The 24,026-nt window shown below is 38.5% G+C and overlaps 1 protein-coding gene across 4 annotated transcripts in view; it reads left to right on the top strand.

Annotated features, from left to right (window-relative positions):
• MSH3 (mutS homolog 3) overlaps positions 1 to 24,026 on the top strand; it is a 235,572-nt gene that overhangs the window by 61,861 nt on the left and 149,685 nt on the right. For all 4 annotated transcript variants that reach the window (XM_033179257.1, XM_033179256.1, XM_033179255.1 and 1 more), the window contains exons 9-10: positions 11,774 to 11,886; positions 15,192 to 15,306. In XM_033179257.1, coding sequence (XP_033035148.1) covers positions 11,774 to 11,886; positions 15,192 to 15,306 — 228 coding nt within the window. The remainder of the gene's footprint in view (positions 1 to 11,773; positions 11,887 to 15,191; positions 15,307 to 24,026) is intronic.

Below are 24,026 nucleotides of genomic sequence, written 5' to 3'. Positions count from 1 at the left end.
TTGTAACACTTCCAGGAAAGCCTCAAGGATAAGTGACAAGTCCATTTTTATCAAACTTAATGGGTTTCTAAATCCTTATCTGCTTATCAAACAAAATTTTAATTAGAACTGTAATTGAGTAACCAGCTGCCTCTTGTGTTCACTCTAGGAACTTGTCTAAAAACATTGTGGAGCTCATGTAAGGTCACGCCTTTTTGAGTTGTTAAATAACTTTATTGCAGACTTCTAAAAATCCAGGTATTAAGGAAGTCTACAGGAAGATAAAGATTGATAAGAACTTTGCAGTAGTTAGTCTGATACTCTCTCCCTAGTGGATTAAGGTAGAAAAATCCTTCTTCAGCACCACGGATGGGAGAATCTCCTCCCTCTTCGGTTTCTTCCCGAGTCAGCTTATGCCTGTCTAGGCTTGTAGTAGAACAGATAAAGCCTTTGGAGCTAGCTACTCTTGATTTGAATATCTATTAATCTGTTATCTCTTCATGACTTTGGATGTTGTACTTAATGTCTCAAGCTCAGTTTACTCATTTTTAAAATGGGAATAATGCCGCCCACAGCAAGGAGAGCTGTAGTTCTGGAGCTTGTACTCATTCATTCCTTTATTGAGCAATACTCTCTAGGTTGAGTACCTGTTTTATGCCAGGCACTGTTCCAGGCATTGAATACAGCAGAAATAACACTGACAAAAGTCCCCATCCTCATGGATTGTAGTGAGCAGTCATTTCACACAAGGTGATTGGGGAAGGTTTCACTGATATGACGACTTTTGAATGGAGACAGGAGGGAGGTGAGGGGGTCAGATCACCATAAAAAATTACTTTTTAACATTATTATTATTTTTCTTTATTATTTTCTGCTTAACCCTACTAGAAAGTAAGCTCTATGACAGTGGTGGGCAGCGGGTGGTGTTCATTTTGTTAGATAATTTTAAATGTGCTCTGTTGTATTAGTTTGTTCGTGTGCTGCTATAAAGAACTACCAGAGACTGGGTAATTTATAAAGAAAAGAGGTTTAATTGGTTCAGAGTTCCACAGACTGTACAGGAATCGTGGCTAGGGAGGCCTCAGGAAACTTACAATCATGGCAGAAGGTGAAGGGGAAGCAGGCAAGTCCTACATGACTGGAGCAAGAGGAAGAGAGAGGGGGAGTTGCCACACACTTTCAAACAAGCAAATCTCATGAGAACTCACTGTCACAAGAAGAGCAAGGGGGAAGTTCACTCCCATGATCCAGTCGCCTCCCACCAGGTCCCTGCTCCAGCGCTGGGGATTACAATTTGATACGAGATTTGGGCAGGGACACAAATCCCAACCATATCATACATGGAAGCACTTTTCCTCATCACAGGAATGGGGAGCTATTGAAGGAGTCAGAGGGCAAGTGCAGTGTCTTCATCTTTAGTGCTCTCTCTGACAGCAGTGTGGTGCAAGGGCTTGAGGGGTAACGTGCAGTAAGCACTCCGTAAATGTCTGCTAAGCATTTTTAAAAGTGATCATTCTGTCATTCACTATGAGCCATAAGAGTGGCTGGTAGAAATGCCTGTGAATGTTTAAAAGTGTTATGTAGACTGTATTTCAGAATTGTGTTGACTAATGAAAAATGCCAGTTTTCCCCACCCCACACATATCTTTCAACTGCTTTGTATTTATTTCTTTATTAAATAGAACATTCCTCAGTAAACTTTCATTTAGAGAAATTCCTCTTTATGATTTATTTGTTCTAAAGGTCGATTCTTAACTTACAAGAAAACTTGTTGAAGTGCTCTAAGTGGAAGTTTTTTTTTTATTTCTCTCCCGTGTCTAACTTTTATGATAGTATCTGGCAACTATCTTTTTTGTTTTTGCAGAGATTGGGTTTTGCTATTTTGCCAGGCTGGTCTCAAACTCCTGGCCTCAAGTGATCCTCCTGCCTCAGCCTCCTGAGTAGCTGTGATTACGGGTGTGAGACTCTGTGCCTGTCTAACACCTTTTTTTCTTTTGACTGCTGTATATGTTTTATTTTGAAATATTTTGCTCTTTTGGCGTTTTCTCTATTTTCTTTTGTGTGTTTTCTCATAGCGAGGAAGTTTCATAGCCTACTTTTAGTTATTTGTGCATAGGCATTCTCTGTGATTTGTGTACATGCCTTGGTGCTAACACCTTTTTTGAGAAACTTTTATTTATTTATTTATTTTATTTTATTTTTTTTTTGAGACGGAGTCTCGCTCTGTCGCCCAGGCTGGAGTGCAGTGGCCGGATCTCAGCTCACTGCAAGCTCCGCCTCCTGGGTTCACGCCATTCTCCTGCCTCAGCCTTCCGAGTAGCTGGGACTACAGGCGCCCGCCACCTCGCCCGGCTAGTTTTTTGTATTTTTTAGTAGAGACGGGGTTTCACAGTGTTAGCCAGGATGGTCTCGATCTCCTGACCTCGTGATCCGCCCATCTCGGCCTCCCAAAGTGCTGGGATTACAGGCTTGAGCCACCACGCCCGGCCAACTTTTTTTTTTAAACATATTTATTCTTGATTCATAATATTTATACATATTTATGGGGTACATGTGATATTTTCATTTATGTATACAATATATAATTGTAAAATCAGGTGTTTAGGATACCTGTCACCTCAGACACAACATTTCTTTATGTCAGACATTTAATATCTTCTAGCTGTTTTGAAATATACGATAAATTATTGATAACTATACTCCTACCCTACTGTGCTATAAAACACTAGAACTTATTCCTTCTATCTAACTGTATGTTTGTAGCTATTAACCAGCCTCTTGTTACCTCCCTCCCCAAAGCTCTGGTAACCATTATTCTACCTCTATGAGATCAACTTTCTTAGCTCCCACAGTTGAGTGAGAACATGTGACATTCGTCTTTTGGTGACTGGCTTATTTTACCTAACATAATGACCTCAGTTCCATCCATTTTACTGCAAAGACAGGGTTTCATTTTTGGGGGAGCTGAATAGTATTCCATTGTGTGCATTTGCCACATTTTCATTATCCATTCATCCACTGATGGACACTTAGGCTGAATCCATCACTTGGCTGTTGGGAATAGTGCTGCAATAAATGTGAGAAGCAGATATCTTTTTGACATACCGAGTTTGTTTCCTTTGGATGTATATCCAGTAGTGAGATTGCTGGATCATCTAGTAGTTCTATTTTTATTATAAAAATTTCTTTTAAGAAAGGGCGTCTTGCCTTGTCACCCAGGCTGGAATGCCATGGCATAATCATAGCTCACTGCAGCCTGGAGCTCCTTGGTTCAAGAGATCCTTCCCACCTCAGCCTCCTGAGTAGCTGGGACTACAAGTGCACTCCACCATGCCCAGCTAATTTATATTATTGTTTTAGAGACAGGCTAGTTGGTTAGGCTAGTCTGAAACTCCTGGCCTCAAGCTTTAGCTTCCCAAGTAGTTGGGACTATAGGTGTGAGCCATCCTGCCCAGCCAGTAGGTCTATTTTAAGTTTTTAAAGAACCTCCATACTGTTTTCTGTAAGAGTTATCTTAGTTTACAATCCCACCAACAGTATGTAAGAGTTCGCACCTCTTCGTGTCCTGACCGACACTTTTTGTCTTTGTGACAATAGCCATTCTAACAGGAGTGAGGTAAATATCTAATTGTGGTTTTGATTTGATTTGTATTTTCCTGATGATTAACGTGAGCTTTTTTTTTTTTTTTTTTTTTTTTTTTAATATCTATTGGTCATTCATTCAGCTCCTTTGCCCATTTTTAAGTCTGGTTGTTTGTGTTTTTGGTATTGAGTTGTTTGAGTTTCCTGTATCAAAATACTTCTAAATTCAGCTTGATGATGGAACATTGGTAGCTGCTTATGAGATCAAACAGACTCTTAGGTTGAAGTAAAAAGTAAAAGTTTCAGAAGTAATTTAATTTTAGGAGAAGTCAGTAAAATTAGAATCATTTGTGTTTTATTTGAAAAAATTAAAATATGTTACAAATGTAAGAAACAGTGTAATACAGATGTAGAAGAAGGCTGCTGAAACCACTATCTAGTCCAGGATATAGAGTTTTGGCAGTCACTCTAGAAGCTCTCTCTGCCTCCTTGCTATCATAGCCCTCAGAGGAACCATGACTTTGTCATTGTTGTCACTTTCTTAATTTGTCATTGTTATCACCTTCTTAATTTCCTTTGTAGTTTTGTCACCCAAGTATGTATCTTTATGGTTTAATTTTGCCAGTTTATTTTTTAAATGTCTTCAAAATTTTTAAAATTTGTATTTTTAGAGACAAGGGTCTTGCTTTGTTGTGCAGGTGAGCTGAGAACTCCTGGGCTCAAGTGATCCCCCTCCTCAGCTCCCTGAGTAGCTGGGACTACAGGTGCATACCACTATGCCCGACTTTTTATTAAAATACCTTTTAAAGCTTCTTGATCTACAGGTTCCCTCTCCATCTCTTTTTATTCCTACCACCTCCTTTGGTTTTCTTTTTTTTTCTTTTTTTGAAGAAACTCAGTTGCTTTTCTTGTGGAGTTTTCCAAAGTCTGGATTTTGCTGATTACATCTCCATAGACTTTAAAATATTACTCTGTATTTTCTGTAAATTGGTAGTTGAATTGAGAGGCTTAGTAAAATTCAGGATTTTTTTTTTCATGGAAGAGGAAGAGAACTTCATAGATTCTATTTTTTCATTAGGAGGCATATAATTATCTCTCTTCTTGTGAATTGAGTAGTCATTGATACTCAGTAGTGACGAACAAGTCTTGCTTTTTTTTTTTTTTTTTTTTTGAGACGGAGTCTTGCTCTGCCACCCAGGCTGGAGTGCAGTGGCCGGATCTCAGCTCACTGCAAGCTCCGCCTCCCGGGTTTACGCCATTCTCCTGCCTCAGCCTCCCGAGTAGCTGGGACTACAGGCGCCCACCTCGTCGCCCGGCTAGTTTTTTGTATTTTTAAGTAGAGACAGGGTTTCACCGTATTAGCCAGGATGGTCTCGATCTCCTGACCTCGTGATCCGCCCGTCTCAGCCTCCCAAAGTGCTGGGATTACAGGCTTGAACCACCGCGCCCGGCCAGTCTTGCTTTTTAAAGTGTCATTATGAACCCAAGGGTTTAAACATATCTAATGTGTTTTGGCTTCATTGCAGTTGTTATTCTTCCCAGTGCTCAAAATGGCCCGTTACTGGGCAAAGAGAGTCTCTTCAAGTTGACTTCTGTGCCATTTTGCCATGATGCTAGTAATCTTTGGTAGCTTTTTTGCTTTTTGGTGTAACAAGATAGTCTAGGCTCATCTTAAACATTTTCAGTCCCAGACCTGGAGTTAGTCATTTCTCCAGTAATCCCTCCCTAGTTTCTTTTAGTAGGAAATTGTATTTCTTTTTCTTTTCTTTCTTTTTTTTTTTTTTTTTTTTTTTGAGATGGAGTCTTACTGTGTCACCAGGCTGGAGTGCAGTGGTGCCATCTTGGCTCAGTGCAACTTCCCACCTCCCAGGTTGAAGCAATTCTCCTGCCTCATCTGCCTGAATAGCTGGGACTACAGGCACGTGACACCACACCCAGCTAATTTTTATATTTTTAGTAGAGACGGGGTTTCACCATGTTGGCCAGGAAGGTCTCGATCTCTTGTCCTCGTGATCTGCACACCTCAGCCTCCCAAAGTGCTGGGATTACAGGTGTGAACCACCAGGTCTGGCCCAAATAGACTTTTGTTTCAGAGCTATACCACTGCGCCCAGCCTGGCCAGGAAATGGTATTTCTAAACCACAGCCTGTGCAACTAGGGAGTCTATTTATTGGATAGGTCAGATTATATTAAGAACTCATTAAAAAATACTTCTAGGCCGGGCACGGTGGCTCAAGCCTGTAATCCCAGCACTTTGGGAGGCAGAGACGGGCGGATCACGAGGTCAGGAGATCGAGACCATCCTGGCTAACAAGATGAAACCCCGTCTCTACTAAAAAATACAAAAAAAAACTAGCTGGGCGAGGTGGCGGGCGCCTGTAGTCCCAGCTACTCGGGAGGCTGAGGCAGGAGAATGGCATAAACCCGGGAGGCAGAGCTTGCAGTGAGCTGAGGTCCGGCCACTGCACTCCAGCCTGGGCGACAGAGCGAGACTCCGTCTCAAAAAAAAAAAAAAAAAAAAAAAAACTTCTAATTCAAATTCAGGACTGAAGAGTTTTTATTTAACTTTTACAGTCTGACATCTATATCTCCTTTTCCCAACCATGTTGACAAGCCTGGTTCTTATGTAAGTACTCTAATTTTCTCATTTCAAATATCAGGTATTTAATTTGCTTTATCTCACATTACTGAATCTATATTATTAAAATTGTATATTATAAAATGCCGTTCCTTTTGGTCTTCCATTTCTTCCCCATTTATTTCAGGGTTGTAATATATCTGCATCGTCAGGGCATATAGCCATTAGGTACTATACCGTCTTTCTTATAGTCTCCATTGAGTCTTAGTTCTCCAAGCAAATATGTAGTATATGCTCACCGTCAATTCTTGTATCCATGTCTTTCTAGTCATTTTGGGTGTCTGAAATTTATTCTGTAGCATAGTTGTTCTTACAACTTAGTGTGCATCAGAATTACCTGGCAGGCTTGTTAAAGCACCGAGTACTGGGCCTCACCGGCAGATTCTCTGGCTCAGTACATGTGGGATGGGGCCTGAGAATCTGTGTTTCTAACAAGTCCCCAGGTGGTGGTGATGCTACTGGTCTGGTGACCATACTTTGGTTATAGCCGTCTGTGGCATTTATACATGGAAGATTGGCTAAGCGTAAAATTCTTGACTTACAGTTTATTTCTTTGAGTATCTTAAAGATGTTACTCTATTGTCTGTAGCATAAAACATTGCTGTTAAAGTTTGGCAACTCTGTTTTTCTTTCTTTTATAAACAACTTGTCATTTTGGCTGGAAATAATTTTACTAGATTTCTTATTGTGGTGGTCATTATGGGTTGATTTCCCCGGGTATGTGATGTGCTTTTTAAATATATAGTGTCAAGTTATTTTTCTATTTCTTTGCTTTGCCCTCTTTGCCAAGTTTGTACCTTGGGAGCACCTTTTATATACGTTTTAGATCTTCTTTGCCAGCCTTTTCTATTTGTTACTTTCTTCCAATCTTTCAGATCTCCTTTTTCATTTCTTTTTGACTTTGAAAAAATTTCCCCCTTTCATTTCCTGCTTCTTATCTTTATTATCTGTAGTATTTATTCAGTTGTGTTCCTTCTAGTGTATCCTTCGTTCTGAGAAGTTTTTCTTTTGTCTCTAATTCCTGAGTTCTGCCCATTCATTTCTGAGTTTTTCTAAGTCCAATTTGTTTTCTTAATAATTTTTTTAACTTGTTAGGGTTTTCATGTTTTATGGAGATGTCTAACATTCTGTTGTCTGTAGAGATGTTATTGTGCTTATTCTCTTATTTCTTATTATAACTTTGTACAGGATTTGAGTTTGGTCCTTTTCTATTACTCATTTTTATGCAAATTCATTTTCCCAAACTTTTAGAAGAGGCGTGGGTTCAAAATAGCTTTTCTGACTTCAGAGTTCTGGTAGTGGTTTTTAACTCAAAGTATTATTTATAAACCATTCATTTTTAAGTGTAGAGTTTACACAACTGTAAGTGTAAGTGGTAGTTTTACACAATTTTGTAACCACTATCACAGTCAAGATGTGGAAGAATACTTTTACCCTCAAACTTTCTCATGTGCTTTTGCAGTTGGTTCCCTCCCTTCACATCTGGCCCTAGGCAATTATTAATTTTCCACCAGTATGTTTTACCTTTTACAGAATTTCAAATACAGGATATTTTACAGTATATATTAACATTTTTTGGCTTGATTTCTTTCGCAAAATACGATATTTTTGCGATTCATTCGTTTTGCTATATACTATACTGTTCAGTATTTGCAAATGTGACAGCTCATTTTCTCCTGGCTCTGTTCTGTAGTACTTTTGTCTTTTTAACAATTACCCTGTTATCCCTTTTCTCCTCTTTTTAGATTCTGTTCATAGGAGTTTTTCCTCAGTGTAAGATTTGTCCTAAAAAAGTGCTTTGCACCATTGGTTTTGTGAGTTCATAGGGCCTAGTGTTCTCAAGCCCCTTCAGGCCTTCCTGTGGACTCCTTGTAGTCACTATTATCAAATGTATAACCTGCACTCCCAATTTCAGCTCCTCAAAATATCCTGCTATACTTTCCAGCTAGTACCTGGTTGCTGTTTTGTGTTGTTCCTATTTTCCGATTGTTAGAGTTCTGTTGCTTCTGTCTGCTGCTTCTCACATGGTTGCTGATAGCATTTGTGTCTTACTGTTCATCCCACCTCCTTGCATTTCAGGGTTCTTAATATCTTGAGATGCAGTCATAATGTAGTACATGTTATCTGTGGGTTTTAGTTTGGTTATTAAATTCTCTGTTTTTATGGCAGGATTTAGGGAGAGAAAAACTGCTTGAATATAACAAAAAACAATTATTTCAGTAAAATATTATATCAAGAAAAATACCAAAAAATTACAAATATGTGTAACATTGATAAAATGATACATTTATTTCTACTTTTCATAATGTTGAGGGAGGGAGTGTTCTGCTTTTGTGATGGGGTATAGCCATTTGTGTTTATGTATTTTCTGTATCTTTTACATATGTCTACCACATTATTGTCTGTTGTCTTAGATTGTAAACTAAGAAAGAGTGATTGATATGTGGCATATGCCCATGAGAATTTGTTTAACTGTTTTTGTGAAGTAAAAACAAATATATAAACTATAGATTTTCTGTCATAAATCCTTCTTTCTGAATTTTAACCTAGTTGTTAAGCAAAATAGGTAATAAAGTTTCACTATTGTTTATTTATTACAAGCCATTGTAATTGAACTTTTAAATCAACTCATACGATCTCCTTGCTCAGGAAGGAAAATCATAAAAATAGAAAAAAGCTTGCTTTATTTTGGTGCTGGGGATGGTTTCAAGTCTTTTTTCGGTTTTCTGTAGAGACCAAGAAAGTGTTCTGCATAGGGAGCCAAAGAAAAAAGTATTGAGAAACTTTCTAAATTATCTTAACTCAGTTGTTTATAGTATAGCTTTACTTTACAGACCACTTTTTATGTACTTGGATCATTAGATGTACCTACATCAATATACATAAGATAAGCTTCCAAAGGAAATACCCTTTGCTTTGGGAATACTCTTTGTAAATACTCTTTCCTATCATCTATTAATTTTCATTATAGCACCAGTCTTTTATTTGTATAGGTCAGTGGTTCTTTAACTTTAATGTGCAGTAGAGTCCCCTGATGCTAAGCCCCTCCCAACACCTGTTTCTGTTTCAGATAAAGACAAGAGAGAGGTATGTGTACATATCTAAGAGTGAGCACAACCAAAGCTATATAAAACCTTCATGGAGAAAATTACAGAACATTACTGTTGGATATAATAGACATGAATAGAGGAATATACCAGCTTTGATAATGTGATATCTCTAAGATGTTATTTCTCTCTAAATTAATTCATTACATATCGAATCAAACTACCAATAAGGGCTGGGTGCAATGGCTAATGCCCATAATCCTAGCACTTTGGGAGGCCAAGGTAAGCAGACCGCTTGAGTCCAGGAGTTTGACAGCAGCCTGAGCAACATGGCGAAACCCCGTATCTACTAAAAATAGAAAAAAATTAGCTGGGCATGGTAATACATACCTGTAGTCCTAGCTCCTTGGGGCTGATGAGGGAGGATTGCTACACCCTGGGAAGTCGATGATGCCGCAGTAAGTCCTGATCGTACCATTACCACTGCACTCCAGCCTAGGCAACAGAGTGAAACTCTATCTAAAAATAAATTAAATAAATAAATAAGTAAAATAAAATAAAATAATCACAATAAGTTTCTTGTGAAGACAGAATGTAAGTGAACCTAAAATTTACAAAGAAAATCAAAGGTCCAGGAGTAGCCAAGACAATCTTGAAGAGCAAGGTAGGGGCCTTGCCACTTTACCTATAGATGCCAAGCCCTGGAAATTAAGAGACCGTGGTCCTGATTCAGAGATAGACAAAAAGATCAGTGGAACAGCATGGAGAAGCCAAAGACATATGTAGAAGTGCAATATGCAGTGAAAGTAACATTATAAATCAGCAGAGACATATGGAATGCTCTCTAATTGCTGCTTTGATCATTAGTTATATGGAAAACGTAGTTGTATTTGTAACTTCACACTATCCACAAAGATAAATTCTGGTGAATAAATTCAGAAAGCAGATCTTAAATTTATTAGAAAATATAATAATAAAATACTTAACTGCAGTTAAAATTTAAAAAGTACATATATCTTCATGTATAAATCTTAGAAATAGTGTAACATTGAGTATAGAATCAATTTGTATGGTTAAGATAAAGTACCACTCATACAAAATGAAAAGCATGAAATGATACAGTTTTTTATAAAAAATGAAAACATACATGGTAATATACATCACATTCAAGATAATATTTGCTTCTTTTCTTTTATTAATTTTTAAAAAAAATTTGAGGCAGAGTTTCACTCTTACCCAGGCTGGAGTGCAGTGGTGTGATCACAGCTCACTGCAGCCTTGACTCCCCAGGCTCGAGTGATCCTCCCATGTCAGCCTTCCAGGTAGCTGGGACTATAGGCATGTGCTACCATGCCTGGCTGATTTTTGTGTTTTTTGTAGAGAGAGCCATGTTGCCCAGGCTGGTCTTAAATTCCTGAGGTCAAGCAGTCCTCTTGCCTTGGCCTCCCAAAGTGCTGGGATTACAGGTGTTGAGCCACTGTGCCTAGCCAGCGTTTCCTTCTGGAAATCATAGAGGGATGTGATTAGGGAGGGATATGTGCAGACTACAGCTGTAACTAAAGTTTTATATTTTTAAATAAAAATGTTTTAAAGCAACATGTGACAAAACATTAACACCAAATGAATATCAAACAACAAAGAAATAGTTGAAGAAATTGTGGCATCTATATACTATGAAATATTTTTCAGCCATTAAAAAGAAGGAGTTTTAGCTAGGTCATTTTTATGGAGGGACTTTTAAGAATTATTAAGTGAAGAGAACAGGACACAGAAATATGTTTATAAAATCATCTCAGTTTTATAATAACATAATATATAATGAGCATATATTAGATATGCTTGTGTGTGACCAAAATATGAACATGAAAAAATATAGAGAGATTCATTCTAGGCTGTTAACATGAGAGATAACAGTCATGGGAGTGAGGTGGTAAAGAAGAGAAGGAGGAAGGAATTAGGGAGTCAAGAAAAATAGGAAACAAAAATGCAGTACCCAGCATGATATGATTTTGTTTATGTACTCAGGCAAATTTTTATACATATTTTTAGAAGGACTGTAGAATCACTTTAAAGAGTGAGAGTTAACCTAATTTACTATATTTGACTGGAGACTGTGATAGAAACAGATTTAGCAGAAAGTCCCTCAAAGAAAGAGTTACTCAGTGCTGTATTCTGTTGCTAGAGTATTTAAACAAATAACGTAATCAAATCGAAATGATGCTTTTCAGTTTTTCTCCCTTCATATTTAGTAACATAATGGACCCTAATTTCAATGAGTTTTTCTTTTTAAATAATGATAAAGAACTCACAACGTGCTAGGTGATACAAAATAGCAGTTAATAAAAAGTATTCATTTTAATATTTTATGAAATAGAGCTTTTTGGCAGAGAAACTTTAGCTCTTTCTTTCTCTTTCTTTCTTCAACTTGGGAAAGAATAAGGAATAAATATCTTTTTTCCAAGACCTAAATACCAGCATTTCATGATAATAGATAAGTTACCTTTGAAATTTTCCTTTTTTCTTTCAGTGTGCAGGATGACAGAATTCGAGTTGAAAGGATGGATAACATTTATTTTGAATACAGCCATGCTTTCCAGGCAGTTACAGAGTTTTATGCAAAAGACACAGTTGACATTAAAGGTAAATATTTTCCCTGTAGGTCCTGAAGTTGAACTGATTGGAAATTTGGATAAAGGCGTGAGTATGATTCTCAATTTAATGATGTCTAGGTAGTTACTATAAATATGTCGGAGAAGAAGATCTCACTGTTGTTGTGCTCATCAGAAACACTATTGCACTGCAGTCCCAGCTACTGGTTAGGCTGAGGCAGGGGAGGATCACCTGAGCCCAGGAGTTTGAGGCTGCAGTGAGCTATTATCACACCATTGTAGTCCAGCCTGGAGTGAGACCCTGTCTCCTAAAAACAAAAAGAACCATTGCAGCTTTTTAAAAAATTATGACCAGCTAGTAACTTGATGGTTTTGACATATTCATTAGAGTAGAAGGAGTTTTTGACCATCTTTCCTTTTTGCTTATCTTTAAAGATGGCTCATTAATATCTTTGTATTTTGTAGACTGTTTGGATGATAAATATTCTGATGAAGACTAGCATTTTGAAATGTTGGTTGCCAAAATTAAAACACCAGAATGTTAGTGACAGGGTTGAAATATGTTAGGTAATCATTATTTGTCTAATTCACATGTCCACAATCAGGCATTAATGCTTACTTTCATTTGTGCCTCACATTCCTGCCAGTCCAGCTTATGTTGGGGTCCATTTTGTGGATGGTGAGGTGAATAGACATTTTCCCCCTTGGCATAAACTTGGCTTCACTCTGGTCTTCATCAGACCTCATATGGAGGAAATTTATCCCTGTCACATGCTAGAGAGCGTTCATCATCAGCTCCCTGTCACTGCTCCATTTAAGCATCAGTGTCTGGTTAGCATTTCCTTGCATCTAGGCATCAGTGTCTTGTTAGCATGTCTCTTAATTTCATGATGGCTTCGTCAAATTGAATCAAGTGTCTGAGCATGTATCCTACTTCTTTTTATTTTTTTCAATAAGGTCTCACTCTGTCACCCCAGCTGGAGTGCAGTGGCGTGATCTTAGCCCACTGCAACCTCTGCCTCTTGGACTCAAGCAATCCTCCCACCTCAGCCTCCCAAGTAGCTGGGACTACAGGCATACACTACCACACCCAGCTAATTTTTGTATTTTTTATAGAGGTGGGGTTTTGTCATGTTCCCTAGGCTGGTCTTGAACTCCTGGGCTCAAGCGATCCTCCCACCTCAGCCTGCCAAAGTTGCTGGGATTACAGGCATGAGCCACGGTGCCCAACCAAGTGTATCCCACTTCTAACACCAGTATTCAGTATTACCAAGGGGTCATCTTATGTTCAGCTAAAGACCTGATTAAATCCCAAGACTACGATGACCCATTCGTGGTATCAGATTTACTTAAAAGATATGGGCCAGAAAACACACCTTGCAGGTGGAGCATGTGTTCCCCTTAGTGGGATAGTCCTCACAGCAGTCTTTGTGGCAGTGCCCTGGAGAGTGTATGAAGGAAGGAGACTCACATCAAGTGAGCATAAGCGGCACCCTGGCTTAGAAGCTCCATGCCCTTGAGGAGACCGTATTTCTTGCTGCAATCTCTACAGAAGACATGCCCGGTTACAAAAGTCAGTGCACTAAGAGAAGGCCAAAACTCTGAGGTCAGGTATTTATAATTCTTCTCAGTCCAGATATAATGTACTGATTGATATTTGGTCATTTTTACCACAGGCAGTGCTACTTCTAACACATTGATACACCATCTTAATCACATTTGCTGGGGAACAAAGCTAGAAAGTTAAAAGAAAATAAAATTCTCAGTGGAACGGAAAGGTGTTGTTAGCACTTCATTTACACTCTGGTTTTATAAACACCTGTAGTTAAAATTCGTAAGATGTTTTATATTACTGATTTGTAGAGAACATCTTGTAATATATATATATATATTTACTTTTAAAAGTAATTAATGCTTATTGCAAGAAAGTCAAACAACATAGTCGTATATAAAGAAAAAAGTAAAGTGCCTGCCCTCAAACTTGTCCTCTGCCCTTGCCGCTTGTATGTCGGAGGGATTATCATTAAAATTTGGCATATATCCTTGTGTAAAAATCCACACATCCACACATAAACGTACACACATAGTTCTCTGTGTTTGTTTAACATAGCTGGGATTTATTCGTTGAGCTAATTTTTTTGAATGCCTATTTTATATGTGAGGCATTGGGCATACAATAAGGAATAAAACAAACAAAAATTCCTGCTCTTTTGGAGTTTACATTCTAATGGTGAGAGATGGACAATAAAGTAAACTAGTGTGTTAGAAGGTGATATATGCTATGAAAAAAATAAGGCAGGGGAGTGGGTTGAACTTTTAAATAGGATGGTAAAGAAAGGCCTCATTGAGAAACGGCACTTGAACGAAGATTTGAATAGAGACTGAAGGAGTTAAGGGAAAAAGCCACATAGACATGTGAAGAAACAGTATTTCAAGCAGAGACAACAGTAAGCACAAAATATCTTAAGGTGGGAGGGTGCTTGGCATGTTTAAGGAATAGCAAGTAGTCTGTGTGCTGGAACAGAGTAACTGATGGGGAGAACATTAGGAGGTGAGCTCAGAAATAAAGAAGAAATGGCAGGCAGATTGTGTAGGGTCACTGTAAGGACTTTGGCTTCTACTCTCAATGAGTTGGGGGATGTTGGAGGACTTTGGGGCAAAATAGTCTAATGATCTGATATACATTTTAAAAAGAATTCTTCTGGCTGCTCTGTTAAGAATACCCTGTAGGTGCAAGGATGAAGCAGTGAGAGCAGATGGAAAGCTGTTGCAGTGTTTGTGGTGAGACATGAAAATGATCAGACAACTTTTTCCCCCCACTTAGCAACATGTTATAGGTGGCCTTCCATATCAGTGCAGATAACTGGAAGTCATTCCGTTTAGTTGGTACATAATAACCAGGATTTACCAAACTTTACTTAAGTACTATACTGTTAATGTTGATTTAGGTGGCCTCTAGTTTTTTTAATACTCCAAAAGATTTTTCAAGTCACCTCCTTGTACACACATCCACGACATGCAGTTTGGAGTATTTCTAGGCAAAGGGGATGGACATTTTACGTTTTGAAAAAATACCCTGTTCTCCAAAAAAGGTTCATTCCACCATCAGAAAAATGCCCTTTTTTCCCATGCCCTGGGTATTAGTAATGATTTACATTTTTCCAAAGGTCAATTTTAGGAGATATTGTCTAAATTATTATTTCAATAACCATAAAGTTTTACTTAAAATTTGTGTTTCATAATGGTAATAAGTTAATGATTCTATTTATTACATTTTTAAATTTGATTAATTAAAAAAAATTTTTTAATAACAAGTTAATATATTCTGTTTTCTAGGTTCTCAAATTATTTCTGGCATTGTTAACTTAGAGAAGCCTGTGATTTGCTCTTTGGCTGCCATCATAAAATACCTCAAAGAATTCAACTTGGAAAAAATGCTCTCCAAACCTGAGTGAGTGATTCCTCCAAAATTAAAAAAAGGGGGAGGCTATATTATGAACATTTCTTAAATTGAATTTGGTAGTACTATACTTAGAGAAGCTTGCCTGCTATTGATAGAATACTAGGGTGCAAGGATGAGCTGTTTGGTATTGTTGCTGAAGAATATTAAAAATATATTGATAGAATTCTGTCAAATAAATTGTATTCATGATAGCTATTTGATATATTATAGTTTTGACTACAAAACTGTGCTTTATACTAACTTTATCCAGAAATAGTATTAAAAAGCATTCATAAAATTTTACCACCTTTCTTATTCTTGATTTCATTTCTTATTTCATAGACCATAAAGTTAGAAAAGGGCCAGCTGCTAACACAGCTTTTTACAGGAGTGATTAACTGTGGATTTTGGAAATTTAAAAGCTCATAATTGACATTCTAGGAAAATACTAGTTTAATAACCAGTGGAATAGAAAAAAGTAGGAGGATACTTTTCTTGTCTTTTTACATTCCGCCTTCACCAGCCCCTTGTCTTTGGCTCTGTCAAGAATCACCCTCCATTATATTGATCTGGGATATATCAACTCTGTCCCATTCTGCACAGGTGGGAGGGAAGATAGGTGCTATCTCAGCAAAATGACAGAATATAAATTAGGAAACAAGGAAGTGTGGTGCTGGTTCAAGGTTGCTGGAGAGAGTCGAAGAAAGGCAGGTTCCTTGGGGTTCTTTTTGTAATGTCTTTGATGTGTGTTCTCCCGTGTGGTACTAGAACAGAGTATCATTTCTCTGGAAACAATTTTATCCTATTTAAAAGCAATCTAAATGCCCATCAGGGATCTTTGTGCTATGTTTATGCAATGTAATGTTATACAACAGTGAAAATGAATGAACTAGAGTTATTAATGTATAACCAATACTTAAAATTTCATGAACAGTATATTAAGCCAAGAATAAAGTTGCTGAAGGCCACACAGTACGTACCATTATATGAAGTTAGAAACATGTGAAATCGTACTCTATACTGCTTAAGAATATGTGTGTACTTAGGGATTAAGTGAAAACATGCAGGGGAGTGACAGAAAATTCAGAAGCAGGGTTTCTTCCCAGGAGGAAGAAGGGAAAGGAGGAAAGATTGGGGATGGATGTGGCATAGTGGAGTTCAAATGATGTTTCATTTCTGAACCTGGGTATTGTATTAATCTGGACATTTTTCAGTGTGGCCAAAGTGTTTTATTTTAAAAAGTGTCAGCCCGGCATTATACCCTCATTGGATTCTACTTTAAGCTCCAAAAATAAACTTATTAAAGAGATCAGTCGATATGGTTGGCGGTGTTGGGGCTTTTTAAAAAAGGGATGACAAGCTACCTACTAGTTTGACTTGTTAATGATAGGGACCCTGTAAGTGAGGTAGAATTAGTGATAAAGAGCTTGCCCATTAAGACTTGTGTTTCTGTTCTATATCACCAACCAAAGAAGTATTAATGTTGGAGTAAGGAAACTAACTTAAAAATCAGGCCCTGATGTGTTCAGAAGCAAATGAATTTGGACCTGGAAATATGTGTCCTCACCATATATATATATATATATATATATTTTTTTTTTTTTTCTTTTTTTTTTAGATGGAGTCTAGCTCTGTTGCCCAGGCTGGAGTATAGTGGTGCGATCTCAGCTCACTGCAGCCTCCACCTCCTGGGTTCAAGCAATTCTCCTGCCTCCATCTCCCGAGTAGCTGGAATTACAGGTGCATGCCACCACGCCCAGCTAATTTTTTGTATTTTTAGTAGAGACAGGTTTGACCAGGCTGTTCTTGAACTCCTGGCCTCAAGTGATCCTCCCGCCCTGGCCTCCTAAAGTGGTGGGATTATAGGCGTGAGCCTCCGCGTCTGGCCTGTCTTCCTCATATTTAATTCAAAGTAAGAATAATACCAAACAATAAAACAAGATGTCTATATATACTGAAATTAAAATAGCATCTTTTCAGATTACCTGAAGGTTAACCTCTTGATAAATTGAGTGAAGCTGAACGTTTTGCCTCTTATAATTGATGGTGGAGGATGGTCAGGAAACTGGCTCTGCTAGTGACTTAGTGTATGATATAATCTACCTGTTGGGTACTTCCATGGAGCCAAAGCCAAAAGACACAAAGTGCTCCCCTTTGTATATATTCCCAGCATCCAGCATAAGCCTGGCACCTAGTAGGCTTTTATTATATATTGTTATTATTATATATAGTATTAATACGGGATTAATGAAAGAAGGAAGGAATTCTTTATTCTATGAGGGTGTATTTCACTGGAAATTGCCAAAAGGTCATTGGAAACCAAGATTAGTTAATAAAGATGGTGATCAAACTGATACTCTAGTTTTGCCTAAAAACGAAATGTGTTTATGAGTGGCATGTAATTTGACTCTGAAGATCATTCTAAAAGAGTAATTCTATAGTTCTTATATTTTGCAAAAATAATATTGCTTCTTTTTTTTTTTTTTTTTTTTGAGACAGAGTCTCGCTCTGTTGCCCAGGCTGGAGTGCAGTGGCATGATCTCGGCTCACTGCAGCCTCCACCTCCTCGGTTCAAGTGATTCTCCTGCCTCAGCCTCCCAAGTAGCTGGGACTACAGGCACACACCACCACGCCCGGCTAATTTTTGTATTTTTAGTAGAGATGGGGTTTTGTCATGTTCCCTAGGCTGATCTTGAACTCCTGACCTTGTGGTCCACCCACCTCAGCCTCCCAAAGTGCTGGGACTACAGGTGTGAGTCACCGCACCCGGCTGCTTCTTAAGGTGATTACTTTGGAAAAATGAATTTTCTCCTTGTAGATGAAAAATTCAGTTGCATTACTTTATAAACATACCTTATGCTGCTGAAGTTTTGGACTTTTATTTCAAAAGCTGTGTTATCAAGGGGAAAATAAATTTCACTTGAGTTGGCTTGTTTAGCAAATTCTTTCACAAACATTGCTGCGTGTTTCATAAAAATCGTGATACGTATTTATTTAAAGGTCCTTGTGCCATTACAGTAGAATTTTAGGTAGTCTGAGAAGATATGCCATTTCAGGAATTGTTCTTAAGGATGATTTAAGTGAAGTTTTGTTAAGGCAGACTTGAGGTTCTAAAGTTATTTTGAGAGTTTAAGTTTGTTTCAAAGAAAAATAGTGTAACAAAATAAATAGAATGTGAGGGTGTTAGATATTTATTATGACAGAATTAACCTGATTCCTAAATTTATGAAATTCAAAGGAATCAACTTTTTGTTGTTAGAAGTGAGTGCTTTTGTCATTTTGGATAGTTTTTATTTGGAGTGGTCACAACTTCAAAAAGATATTGGAAATTTCAGGAAAGAGTGAGAAAATCCACCCAAGGTAAACTGTAAAACCTTTTTTTTAAAGAAAACTTCTTATGATAACAGAATGATAACATGTGGTGATTACCTTTACTTATAGTGAAATAAATAGCTTAATATATAAGCTGCTCTAATGACATCTAATGGCTAGCAGCCAGGGATGCTGCTAAACATCCTAAAATGCACAGGATATCCCTACAGAACACATTATTTGGCCCCAAATTTCAACACTCCAAAACCAAGCAAATATATTACAAGAAAAGAAACCACAGACCTGTATCTTTTGATTATAGACATAAAAATCCTCAGTGAAATCTAAGTACATGGAATGAGAAATATATAACAAATGATTATACATCATGACTATTGGATTTATTTCAGGCATACAGGTTTGGTTTTAAAATCTGGAAACCAATTAATCTAATCTCCCTTATCAAAAACTACATGATAGTCCCAATAGACAGGAAAAGCTCTTCATAAGATTTAACACCCCTTCATAATAAAAACACTGAAAAAACTACAACTAATGTGGAACTTTCTTGACCTGACAATGGACATTCATGAAAACCTCACAGACATTAAACCTATCTGTTGTCGTTAAGATGCATTATTCCGGCCAGGCGCGATGGCTCACGCCTGTAATCCCAGCACTTTGGGAGGCCAAGACAGGCGGATCACGAGGTCCAGAGATTGAGACCATCCTGGCTAACACGTGAAACCCTGTCTCTAACAAAAATACATAAAAATTAGCTGGGCGTGGTGGTGGGCACCTGTAGTCCCAGCTACTAGGGAGAGTGAGGCGGGAGAATGGCATGAACCCAGGAGGCGGAGCTTGCAGTGAGCTGAGATCACGCCACTGCACTCCAGCCTGGGCGACAGAGCGAGACTCCGTCTCAAAAAAAAAAAAAAAAAAAAAAAGATGCAGTAATCCTCAGATGACTCTCTAAGTTCAATGCAATTTTTGTATCAAATCCCAGCTGGCTTTCTTGGAGAAATTGACAAGCTGATCCTAAAATTCATAGGATTCATATCTCAGTTTCAAAACTTACTACAAAGTGAGTAATCAAGACAGTGTGGAGGGTGGGGTTAAAAGAAAAGACAGTGTGGAATTGGCATAAGCACAGACATATGATCAATGTGATAGAATTGAGAGTCTAGAAATAAACTTATGGACATTTGATTACTGACAATTCAGTGGAGAAAGAATAGATTTTTTTCAAACAAATGGTGCCAAGATAGCTGTCTGTGCAAGAGAATGAAGATGGAGCCTTACTTCCTGTCATATTTGAGTTTGGAAGATGACTCAAAATGGACCAAAGACCTGTTATGAGTTAAAACTGTTACACTCTTAGAAGAAAACATAGGTCTAAATCTTTGTAACCTTGAATGAGGCAAGGATTTCTTAAGTATGACATCAAAAGCACAAGTGAGAAGAGCAAAAATAGATACGTTGAACTATATCAAAATAAAGGCTTTTATTCTTAAAAGAACACCATCAAGAAAGTGAAAAGACAACCCATTGAACAGAAGAATTCTTGCAAATCATATATCCAGTAAGGGACTTGTATCTAGAATATGAATATATATATATATGTATGCATATATATATATGAATATATATATGCATATATATAATATACTGTTATAAGTCAATGGTAAAAAGATAACTCAGAAAATGGACAAATGATCCGTATAGGTTTTTCTCCAAAGAATATATGCCAACAACCAAGAAGCACATGAAAAGATGCTCAACATCATTAAGCATCAGGTAAATTCAAATCAATGCCATGGTTAGATACCACTTCATACCCACTAGGATGGCTATAACTATGAAAATAAAACAGGTATTGGCTGGGATGCAGACAAGTTAGAATCCTCATACATTGCTAGTGGGACTGTAAAATGGTACAGCCATTTTGGAAAACAGTCTGGTAGTACCTCATGACATTTACTATGTGATCTAGCAATTCCACTAGATGTTACTTAAGACAATGAAAATATGATGTCCACATAAAAAGTTATACAAATGTTCATAAGAGCATTAGTCATAATAGCCAAAAAGTAGAAACAACCCTAACATCCATCAAATGAAGAATGGATACCTAAAATGTGTTATAGAAGGTTTTTCAACCATAAAAAGGAATGAAGTACAGATACATGTTGCAACGTGATGAACCTTGAAAATATTATGGTAGTTGAAAGACATCAGTCACAAAAAGTCTCGTATTGTCTGATTCCATTTATATGAAATATCCAGAATAGGCAAATCCATAGAGAGAAAGATTAGTGGTTGCCTAGGGCTCTTGGGTTGTGGTGGGGGAATGGAGAGTGATTACTAATGAGTATAGAGTTTCTTTTTGGAGTGATAATATTTAGAATTACATGGTGGTGATGGTTGGCCAATTTTAATATACTAAAGACCACTTACTTGTACATTCCAAGTGGGTGAATTGCATAGTGTGTGAATTATATCAATAACGTTGATACACACACACACACACACTCTTTTAAATGTCAGTAGTGCTGAGATTGAAAAATCTTTGTCTCTATTTTAATTCCATTCTTAAGGCAATATCCTTCGGAGGCTTATACCCAATGCGTCATGTATTTTGAGGTATTTGTGCTCTGGTTGGAGAGTGTTCCAAGCTCTTTGTGAACTCTGGTCACTGTTCACTACTAATTTCTGGTGGTTATTTACCAGGTCCCACAGAGGTCCCTAAACACCTTTGAGGACTGGTACTTGGCAAGAGTTGAGGTGACCCTTCAGCAGATCTCTGGAGCTCCCTCTATGTGCAGCTCTGTTATCTGGCATTCTATCTCACAAATTATAGTTTCCCTGCGCCCACCTAGGAGGCAGTCATGTTGTTTACCTCATTTGTTTTTCCTCTCTCAGGGATCACAGTTCTGTGCCAAACATACCTGAAAAGTTTTCCCCCTCATGTGTTTTGTCCAGTTTTCTCATTGTTTATGGTTGGAGGACATTTCTCATGCAGTTAATTTTTTATGAGTGAAAGCAGAGGTCAGGTGGCACAATTGAACAGTGCGCAGAACACTGCGCAGAAAGAACAGAAGAGGGAGGCGGGAGAAAAACATGCTATTGAGTTTAAAACATGATTGCCGGCCAGGTGTGGTGGCTCATGCCTGTAATCTCAGCACTTTGGGAGGGCAAAGTGGGCTGATCACCTGAGGTCAGGAGTTCGAGACCAGCCTTGCCAACATGGCGAAACCCCATCTCTACTAAAAATACAAAAATTAGCCAGACATGGTAGCAGGTGCCTGTAATCCTAGCTACTTGGGAGGCTGAGGCAGGAGAATGGTGTGAGCCTAGGAGGTGGAGGTTCCAGTGAGCAAGATTATGCCACTGTACTCCAGCTTTGGTGACAGAGTGAGACTTTATCTCAAAAAAAAAAAAAAAAGGTCGAGCGTGGTGGCTCACGCCTGTAATCCCAGCACTTTGGGAGGTCAAGGCTGTCGGATTGTCTGAGCTCAGGAGTTCAAGACCAGCCTGGGCAACACGGTGAAACCCCGTCTCTACTAAAATACAAAAAAATTAACCAGGTGTGGTGGTGGGCACCTGTAGTCCCAGCCACTCACTCTGGAGGCTGAGGCAGGAGAATTGTTTGAACCCGGTAGGTGGAGGTTGCAGTGAGCTGACATCGTACCACTGCACTCCAGCCTGGGTGACAGAGCGAGACTCCATCTCCAAAAAAACAAAACAAAACAAAAACAGAAGAGGGAGATGTATGAAGTTAGAAAAGCTGTCCTAAACATTGCCCGTGTTCTAAAACTTCAGGAAAGTTAATCTTCACTTAAAAATTAGCAATGGGAAAATAACCAAATTCAAATTTCTTACAAAATTATTATGAGAAAAAAGAGAATAAGGATGTCATTACAGATAATGTATACATGCCAGAAAAACTTGCTCACAGATGAAATAAAAATGACGATCTGGCTGGGCGCCGTGGCTCACACCTGTAATCCCAGCACTTTGGGAGGCTGAGGCTGGCAGAGCACCTGAGGTCAGGAGTTCAAGAACAGCCTGGCCAACATGATGAAATCCCATCTCTCCAAAAGTACAAAAAATTAACTGGGCATGATGGCGGGTGCCTGTAATCCCAGTTATTCTTGAGGCTGAGGCGAGAGAATTGCTTGAACCCAGGAGGCAGAGGTTGCAGTGAGCTGAGATCATGCCATTGCGAGACTCCGTCCCACCCGTCCCCCCCACCAAAAAAAAAAATCTGTTTTAAAATGAGCTAAAAGACACTAAAAACATGATACTAGATGTGAAAGAACATAAATGAGCAGTATGAAAGCTTGGAAATGAGGTGATAGGATTTAAGAAAGAAATATAGGCCGGGCGCGGTGGCTCAAGCCTGTAATCCCAGCACTTTGGGAGGCCGAGACGGGTGGATCACGAGGTCAGGAGATCGAGACCATCCTGGCTAACACGGTGAAACCCCGTCTCTACTAAAAAAATACAAAAAATTAGCCGGGCGATGTGGCGGGCGCCTGTAGTCCCAGCTACTCGGGAGGCTGAGGCGAGAGAATGGCATAAACCCGGGAGGCGGAGCTTGCAGTGAGCTGAGATCCGGCCACTGCACTCCAGCCTGGGCGACAGAGCGAGACTCCGTCTCAAAAAAAAAAAAAAAAAAAAAAAAAAAGAAATATAAAGAAAAGGATCAATTTGGGACTGAAGCGTAAACTTGAAAGAACATAGTAACTAATAAATGTAATACATATAGTTTTAGAGAAGTAGAATTTAAAAAGAGGGCTGTGCAAAAAACTAACATAGCAGGTTTGATCACAAAGCTTTCCTTAGAAAGGCCATCCTGCAAGCTTGGCCCTTGACTGGAGTCTGGGACCTTGAATTTCAGAAGAGTTTTCACCATTTCCTGATGAGAGTGCCTCACTGTGCCTTAACTGTTTTTGCAGACAGCGTGGTTTATGCTGATCACCTACTTTCTCAGAGCTGGAATTTTGGTACATGGTAGGGAGACAGTGTCTATGGGACCAGTCCGGCATAGAAATCATGGGTGCTGAGTCTCTAATGAGCTTCCCTGGTGGACAACATTTCACACGTGTTGTTACAATTCATTGCTGGGGAAATTAAGTGCATCCTGTGTGACTCTGCCTGGAGAGGATTCTTGGATGCCCGGTTCCCCCTGGACTTTGCCTTAGGCACCTTTTCCTTTGCCTGATTTTGCTTTGCATTCTTTCACTGTAGTAAATCATAGCTGTTAGTATTATTCTGTGTTGAGTCCTGTGTATCCTCCTTGAATCACTGACTGGCAGTGATCTTGTGGACTCAACATACACCTTTCTCATTATTTGCCTTTCTAATGGGCTTATTGGCAGGATTTAGGAAGGCAAAGTTAGTCATGTTGTTTA

The sequence above is a fragment of the Trachypithecus francoisi genome, unplaced genomic scaffold (assembly GCF_009764315.1).
Source record: "Trachypithecus francoisi isolate TF-2019V2 unplaced genomic scaffold, Tfra_2.0 Lachesis_group2, whole genome shotgun sequence".
NCBI classification, from domain to species: domain Eukaryota; kingdom Metazoa; phylum Chordata; class Mammalia; order Primates; family Cercopithecidae; genus Trachypithecus; species Trachypithecus francoisi.
This window is presented reverse-complemented; position numbering and strand designations above follow the sequence as displayed.